At 34.8% G+C, this 9,058-nt stretch overlaps 1 protein-coding gene across 1 annotated transcript; it reads right to left on the minus strand.

The window, feature by feature from the left end:
- Window positions 1–403: 403 nt before the first annotated feature.
- LOC127101421 (uncharacterized) lies at window positions 404–3,889 on the minus strand. Its single transcript, XM_051038845.1, has 6 exons — window positions 3,731–3,889; window positions 2,963–3,305; window positions 2,121–2,431; window positions 1,957–2,010; window positions 1,230–1,714; window positions 404–1,131 (listed from the first exon to the last, which is right to left on the minus strand). The coding sequence occupies exons 2-6, from the start codon at window positions 3,271–3,273 to the stop codon at window positions 820–822; spliced, it is 1,473 nt and encodes a 490-aa protein (XP_050894802.1). The 5' UTR covers window positions 3,274–3,305; window positions 3,731–3,889; the 3' UTR covers window positions 404–819.
- Window positions 3,890–9,058: the final 5,169 nt, after the last annotated feature.

The following is a 9,058-nucleotide window of genomic DNA, read 5'->3' on the forward strand; positions in this document are numbered from 1 at the left end:
GGTCTTCAACGTCAAACATAGGACGTTTAACCTTCTTCATAGATTGTCGGAACTCTGCTAGTGCTTCATCGGAAAGTCTGTAACATGGTGGTTTTGAACCCTTCCCTTCGTCCCTGATGATCCTTTTCCCGACGATCCTTCGTCGCATGCACTTTCCTTCTCGCTTCGCAGCAGCTTACCCAAGCATTTCTCAAGCATGGCAATGAGATTTGCATGGTTCTCTTTCAATGCATTTTGCACCTCCGCAAGAGTTGAGCGGACCACTCTCATCTCACTCTCCAACGTCTTTACTTTCCCTTCCATCTTTTTCTTGATTGCAGCTTGTTGTGTCTTCTTTGGTGGCGTTCACTGTCACTATCAACGAATCTAATAGGTCAAACCAGATTGTGAAATGGAATACAAATGAAAAGTGAAAATGAGTTGTTTATTTATTAATGTGAACAGGGGGAATTACAGAGAATGACGGAAACCTGACTACCTCAGAGCTTATGCTCCTATAGAAAGCTATTGCCTCCTATCCATAACTAACTAAACTAAATTTCAATTCCAAGATACACCCCCACATTCTCTCACTCAACCCCTTATCCCAAAGACACTTACAGCTACTGATCCATCATATTCTCTAATAAAACCATATTCAATATCACGGCTAAAACTGTTTAAATAAATGTCACAACAACCCTGATAAAAATGAGCTTGAAACTATTATGTCACAACAAATTGTGAAGTATTATTCACCGGTTTTCACAACAAATTGTGAAGTATTATTATTATTATTCACCAGCTAAGTCTTATTGTTTATCGGCTTCTCCGGGGGGACTACTTGTTCCACCCACCTGAACCAGCCTTGCGTTCCCCGCGCTTCTTTTTACTTATGGGGATACCCGCATCCTTATTGTTCTGTAGAGCAGATTGCTCTTGAGATGCACCAGCTGTTGCTGTTGCTGCTGATATATGAATTGAAGCAGAATGCGAACCTTCGCACACTTCAACTTTGATCTCCTTCAGCTTCTCAGTTACCTTCTCAGCGGAGCCGTCAGCTTCAACTTCAGTTTTAACATCCGCAAGCTTCACGGGATTGTGAGTTGCAGTCTTAAAGTCCTGCAGCAGAACATCTTTACTCTCCACCATCTGCGTAATCATCCATGTCAAAAGTAAAGAAAGTTAGATAAATATACAACCACCATCGGGGCAACAAGTATGAAATCCATATTTTTGAGAAAACTCACATGTTCACCCGATTCAGCGACTAGGGCGGATTGAAGGGTGACCTCAGCAGCAGCCAACAGGCCGACAGTGCTCTCTATGATATCAGGAATGTTCGAAGCTTCTCCAAAGCTCGAAACAGCACTGTCAGGAAAGACAAAGTCTCCAAAGTCATACTCATCCGCAGCATTCTGAGAAGAATTGAAGACACCTCCTACTCCAACAGATGCTGTATACTCATTCCCTACAGAATTGGTTGGAGATTGAGCAGAGCCAGTCTGCACTTCACCACCATAAGGAACAAGGCTAAAGTTCTCTGATTCAGAAAACTTGGAAGCATTTCTGGACGTGATTGCATTGATACCACTCTTCAGCGTGCGGACCCTATTATGCAGATTGTCAATGTTCCAAAGGAGCTGCTCATAGGAAACATCAACGTTGGTGCATTTAAGCAAAGGCTGATCTTCGCGTTTTTCTGTTGATTCAGCATGTGGTGGCTCTATAATCACTACATCAAAAGAGCATATAAACAAAATTTGTCACGGCTAATGAGTATACGGGTATAAATAAAATTGTAATTATGCGGCATAATTAAAGGGAAATAACTACGGCAAAAGGTTAATAAAATGAAAGATAAGCCGCCACACACAAACCAGTAGCATAATGCAGTTGAATAAAATATTTTTCTTCATCATCATTTTCTCTTAAGGAGAGAAAATCTAAGACGTGTTACGAAGCAGAATTTCTAACCTGGATTTTCAAAATCATCATCCAAAGAGCTCTCACGATCCGCCTTCTTACTCTCTACAGTAAGTAAAAGAAAGAGTCATATACTTCGCAAAGTAGAGAAAAACAGATGATAAACAATAAAGCAAATCAGGTGTAAAGATAAACGAATGCAAAAAAGTCAGTACCAAGATAGGAGAAAAGATAATGATGTGCTGTATATGACGCTATGTCAGTTGATTTCTCAACTTTCTTTCGGTTTCTTCTTCTTCTGGCCTTGCGTCTGTACTGGTGACTTGTATATGGCACCGACTTCGAACCAGACTCTTCCATGTTAAAACCATCTGGTACCCTATGCTTTTCCTTCTCACACTCTTTAAGTTTTCTAGTGTACTTTAATGCTTGGGACTCAACTTGCTTGAGTCTTATCTCTGTCCACTTGAGACGCCACATTAGAGGTCGTATGTAGCTCCTCCAATGATCTGTCAACTTCCTCTTCCTGTATATCGAAATGTACATAAGTAACTCAAATAACTCGCGCGATAACAATCTTATTGTAACGAACATACGACATCCAAGAATTTCGCTTCACCATAAAACATAATCTAACTAGATATAGTGGTGATAGATTCTCCAATATTAACATTTACGAGAAAAATTATTCCGGCACGAGTTATAGCAAAAATAATGGCAATGAACAGTTGTTTGCACAGAATAACCTACTTTCTTACTGAAGCATCAAACCAAGATTTCACATGCCATATACAGTTGGAGATCACCTTTTAAATTACATTCTTCTTAGCTTCTAATAAGAATCATTATTGAAATAGTTTGTAAATATGTTACGATTTTAATTGTCGAAATGCCTATCAACTATTAAATGTGAATACACAAACCTAAACCTAAACAATATTGAAATGGTTTTTGTACTTTTCAACTAGTTGACAAATAAAACCTAAACATATTGACCTCTAAGAACTCTTATCTGAAAAAGATAATTTAAAATTTGCTGATTTTGAATAAAAATCACCTTGGTCGGAACCCAGGACGAGCACTATCAGAGCCGCCCGCCACTCCATTCTCACCAAAGAACTCTGACTCCACTTCAGCATCACTCGGCCTTGACCTATTTTCACCATCGGAGTCGGTCTCACCAAACGAACTCGAATACTCAGTCGCATCAGGGTCAGTTGCATCAGGGTCCTCATTTTTGTTAGACCCGACGTCGACCTTGTTCGTCAAACTCAAAATATCAACCTCAGCATCCTCAAAGTCTTTCGCACTTGCAGTGTCAATTTTCTCATCAGGAACATACTCCACCTTGACTACGGCCATATCCATGTTCTCCTTAACTAGTGCAGACTCTGGCCTCACTGTTCCAAATCAAAATGAGTAACTAAACTTAATGAATCAAAAAATCAACTTGGAACATCAAAAATATTCAAAACAATATATGAATGAAATTCAAATCGTTACTAATCCCTAGCTTCACAAATCTGTCATATAAATCATATCCATGCCCAGAATTGAAGTTGACAATAAAAAACAGATCATATCAATAAAAATTCAAGCTGATTCATTTCAAAAAAAAATCCAACTCCTGAGCTAGTAAACTAGTTGAATTGTACAAAAACTTTAGCAAAGACAAACGAAAACTAAATTTTTAACCATGTGTACAGCAGCATGACAGTATAAAAAAAAGTTGTAAGAATTAAGCTAAGCTATACATTGAAGATAAGCGAAATCCATCGTGCATGAGAGTAGAGAGTGTAGTGAAGGAGAGGGAGAGAAAGAGTACCTGGGGAGGGAAATGCGAGAAAGAGAAGAGGGTTGTGACTTGTGACAGTAGAGCTTGCGGCGAGGGTTGATAGTAGGAGCTTGCGGCGAGGGTGGAAGTGTGTAAGAGACAATGAGAAGCGAAGTTAACGTTATTTATAAATAAACCTAGGAAAAGTGAAATGGAACAACAGCCAAATGATTTGGTTTGTGTTAGTACACGTGTCGTGTTTTCGTTGCATCTTTCTGAATGTTTTATGTATAGTCAAAATAAGTTCTAGATACTAGATAGAGTTATTATTATTAAAATTATTAAATTATTAAATAATAAAATCATTGTTTGGGTCGGCCCAATTAAAAAAAAGAATTCCTTAATTAACCCCTTATATTTACATTTATATTACCGAGTCTCTTGAAATTTGGATTCTCAATTTCAGGAGGTATTAATACAAGAATCACAAACCTATGGGCTTTCTCATTTACATTTTTCATCAAAGTTACAAACTCTAAAATATTTCAAAGTTTAAAAAATTGTATCCATATCTCTAGTTCTTCGTAGAAACGATTATTAAAATATTATATTTTGCTTGTTTACAAAGCCTAATCAAAAGTGTTGGTTTCTTTTATGTGATTTATCTAATAAAATTGTTTTTGTTTTTTTCTAGTTTTTATTTTTATTTTTAGAGATGGATGGAGAAGGTTTTTTTACCGAGATAACCCAGTTTTTCGAAAAATTTTCCAAAATAACCCAGTTTTCAGCAAAATTCCCAATCTACCCCACTTTTAGGAGGTGTCTCCAATTGAATTGGCGCCTATGTGTAATTTTTAAGAGGAGTCGCCAATTCAATTGGCGACACCCTTAAAAAAGGCTCAAATGGCAAAACCTCCAACATGAAAGTTGTAGATCTTTTCAAGACAATGAATTTGGACATAAATTTTGCATCATTTGGATTTTTTATGAGAAAGTTATGGGCAGTTGAAGTTGGACTTCTGATTTTTTCAACTGTTATCTGACCTATAATGTTTTGTATTATCGCATGTGTTTCTGTTAGAGTTATGAAATTTTGTCCAACATAACAACTGAAGTAGACATCTTAAATTTTCCAATGCACTTGGTCCCATCTCAAAATAATTAAAAATGAATGAGTTAGTTCCTTGCGAACTTGACCCAAAATTAGGGTTTCTATCAAAACATGTGTATGTGAATTTTGCCAAAAGGGACCAACTTCAAGCCCTTCAGTTTGAATGATAAAAACATCAAATGACAAAACCTTTAACATAAAAGTTGTAGAGCTTTTCAAGATAAAGAATTTGGACTAAAATTTTGCATCATTTGCATTTTTGTTTAGAAAGGTATGGGCACCTGAACTTGGACTCTTTGACATTTCAATTGTTATCTGACGTATAATGTTTTGCATTATCCCATGTGTTTCTTTTAGAATTATGAAATTTTGTTCAACATAACATTTGAAGTAGACATCTCAATTTTTGCAATGCACTTGGTCCCACCTCAAAATAATTAAAAATGAGTGAGTTAGGTCCTTGCGAACTTGACCCAAAATTAGGGTTTCTGTCAAAACATGTGTATGTGAATTTTGCCAAAAGGGACCAACTTCAAGCCCTTCTGTTTGAATGATAAAACCCTCAAATGACAAAACCTTCAACATAAAAGTTGTACATCTTTTCAAGACAATGAATTTGGACTAAAATTTTGCATCATTTGCAATTTTTTTTAGAATTTTAGTACCTTTCTCAAAAAAATTGCAAGTGATGCAAAATTTTAGTCCAAATTCATTGTCTTGAAAAGATGTACAACTTTTATGTTGAAGGTTTTGTCATTTGAGGGTTTTATCATTCAAACAGAAGGGCTTGAAGTTGGTCCCTTTTGGCAAAATTCACATACACATGTTTTGACAGAAACCCTAATTTTGGGTCAAGTTCGCAAGGACCTAACTCACTCATTTTTAATTATTTTGAGGTGGGACCAAGTGCATTGCAATATTTGAGATGTCTACTTAAAATGTTATGTTGAACAAATTTTCATAATTCTAAAAGAAACACATGGGATAATGCAAAACATTATACGTCAGATAACAGTTGAAATGTCAAAGAGTCCAAGTTCAGGTGCCCATACCTTTCTCAAAAAAATGCAAATGATGCAAAATTTTAGTCCAAATTCTTTATCTTGAAAAGATATACAACTTTTATGTTGAAGGTTTTGTCATTTGAGCTTTTTATCATTCAAACAGAAGGGCTTGAAGTTGGTCCCTTTTGGCAAAATTCACATACACATGTTTTGATAGAAACCCTAATTTTGGGTCAAGTTCGCAAGGACCTAACTCATTCATTTTTAATTATTTTGAGATGGGACCAAGTGCATTGGAAAATTTAAGATGTCTACTTCAGTTGTTATGTTGGACAAAATTTCATAACTCTAACAGAAACACATGCGATAATACAAAACATTATAGGTCAGATAACAGTTGAAAAAATCAGAAGTCCAACTTCAACTGCCCATAACTTTCTCATAAAAAATCCAAATGATGCAAAATTTATGTCCAAATTCATTGTCTTGAAAAGATCTACAACTTTCATGTTGGAGGTTTTGCCATTTGAGCCTTTTTTAAGGGTGTCGCCAATTGAATTGGCGACTCCTCTTAAAAATTACACATAGGCGCCAATTGGATTGGCTAGGGCACCTGCCCTAGCCAATCCAATTGGCGCCTCCTTGTAATTTTTAAGAGGAGTCGCCAATTCAATTGGAGACACCTCCTAAAAGTGGGGTAGATTGGGAATTTTGCTGAAAACTGGGTTATTTTGGGAATTTTTTCGAAAAACTGGGTTATCTCGGTAAAAAAACCGATGGAGAATAGCATATAAGATTTGGTATGTAGACGATAATTGTTTTTATTCGCATAAAACACATGGAAAATAAGAGAATGAAAAAAAAAACAAAGTTTGCGGTCACAAATATTGAAAGAAGAGTTGCACATTTGAGATGTTGTTGCCATATATTTTGTCATTTTTGTTCATTTCACATTTAGTTGGTATCTCACATATGGGAAGAATATATAATACAATTGATTATCATTGCATTTTTTTATTTTCAATTTTATTGTGCGTCAACCATTAGTGAAAGACCTCATCTCTACTGATGTCACCTGAATAATGGTTTTATAGGATAATTGGTTATATTTGTATCTCATATGTTTTATCAGGTAGATTAAAGTAATATTTGCATCGGTTAGATTGGATGACATACAAAAATCAATGACTTGCATCTCTTAATTAGTGAACTGACAAGCATTTTGAATGATGTCTTAAGTCAATATTTCTTATCATTGGTCATTCATTGGATCACACACCGTTGCACATATTTGAGGTGATTCAATGGTTAATGGATATTTTAGGATTTGACCCGCAAAAAATAAAAAATGAGTAATATATTATTAAATGTGTTCATGTAAGATTTAATTGGCTATGATCAGACTACCAAAGGCATTTGAACGCCTCATTTATGAATCAGGATAACCCACGTGTTAGAGATTAAGATTAATCAAAGTGTATCTATTTGATTTGGTGGTCACATCCATTTTTATTGATAAAAATGTCACGTATATCAATGTGACGTATTTGAATTACTTCAGGGGTCTTGATTGTGTGAATCGGTATGCACGGGGTAATACTTGTCTTGCTTTCCTTTTATAGCTAGATGGACAATGCAAGGAAATATAAAACAGGGTAGATGACTAGTTACACGGTCCTCATTTAGGTGATATTGTTAGTTTAATGAATTATGGTAATACATGTGTGTAAGCATATACCTTGCAAGATTTCCATGTTTTTCCTTAGTTACTGAATGAGAAATATCATGAGGCATTTCCATGTTCGTCCATGTTTTGTCCGTAGAGAGGTCGTCCGATTATGGATCATGTTGAACCAACGTTTGTTTGAAGAACTGTGACCTCTCATTTTGGTTTGAATTTGTTTATTTCTTAAACATTTAAATAATATTTTTAACTCCTAACCATTGTAAACCCATATTTTTTTTGTTTTTCTCAAATTCGGGCTTGTAGAACAAAATGTTTGAGTGCTTAATAATAGATGATAATTATTTTCTCTTTGTGATAACCATTGTGAGTTGCATTCATTAGAGAGAATATATCGGTGCTCTAGTGAAGGATATTAGCTAGTATATAGATTGTCTCAAAAGATCCATCCTATCATATTCTCATACCATATCTTGATCATATATTAATGGGGTATATCTTGACTATGACTTACATCTGACTGGATAATAAATTTGTTGTGCTCGTGTCATCTACTTATGGGATATCATGCATGGATATATGTGGTATGTAAGGATGTCACGTCCATATTTTTTACTCATGTCAAAGGGATATTCGTTAAAGTTAGCTCCCCAAGAGGTACTTGAAAAGGTGGAGAGTAAATTTGATCATGTTGTAGACATTCTTATGTGAGACACATTATAACATATAATCACATAAATGGATGATTTCTTTTTATACACAAGGACAAAAAGCATGGATGTATAAAACACACAATAGATTTTCAATATGTATATAGTTGTTAGATATTTTTACATGTTTGGATGTTTATTTTGACATGTATTTATGTTAACTTTGGATATGTGTGTGTATATAAAACAACGTATGTTATAAATAGCTTCCGAAACTATGTGATTTGCAAACTACTTTATTTGTTTCCATTATAACATTGATTGATGTAGACTATTAATTTCCCGAAGTGTGATACAAATTAATTGTATAGGTTATTTTTAAATTTATGTTACAAATCGTGAGTATAATGTTATTTTTAAACATGTGATACAAATTTTGATAAGAGAATAGGGGAATGTCATTGTTGGTCATTTCACGTCAGTGTGGCATCTCGCATAAGGGTTGACTTGGTAAATATTAAAGTACATTTTGATAAAATAGTGAATATATAAAGCTTATATAATGCAAGTTATTATCATTGCACTATTTATTTCTAATTTTGTGATATATTAATGTGTGTCAATCATTACTGGGTGATTTTGGCTTTATCGAAGCCACATGAATAGTGATTTTATATGGTAATTGGTAATATTGATATCTTATATATTTGACAATGTCTCATGCCTGGTATATTTTCCTATCAGTGGTAGTTTGTTGGATCATACACACCTACTCATATTTGATGTGATTCAGTGGTTGATGGATATTCCAAGATCTGAGCCACGAAAAAAAAAGTATTATATTACTATATGCGTTCATGTAAGGTTTAGTTGGTTATAAGTATAATACCAAAAACATTTGAAAGTCTCACTAATGAATTAGGATAACCT

The sequence above is a fragment of the Lathyrus oleraceus genome, chromosome 7 (genome assembly GCF_024323335.1).
Source record: "Lathyrus oleraceus cultivar Zhongwan6 chromosome 7, CAAS_Psat_ZW6_1.0, whole genome shotgun sequence".
Taxonomy (NCBI): Eukaryota; Viridiplantae; Streptophyta; class Magnoliopsida; order Fabales; family Fabaceae; genus Lathyrus; species Lathyrus oleraceus.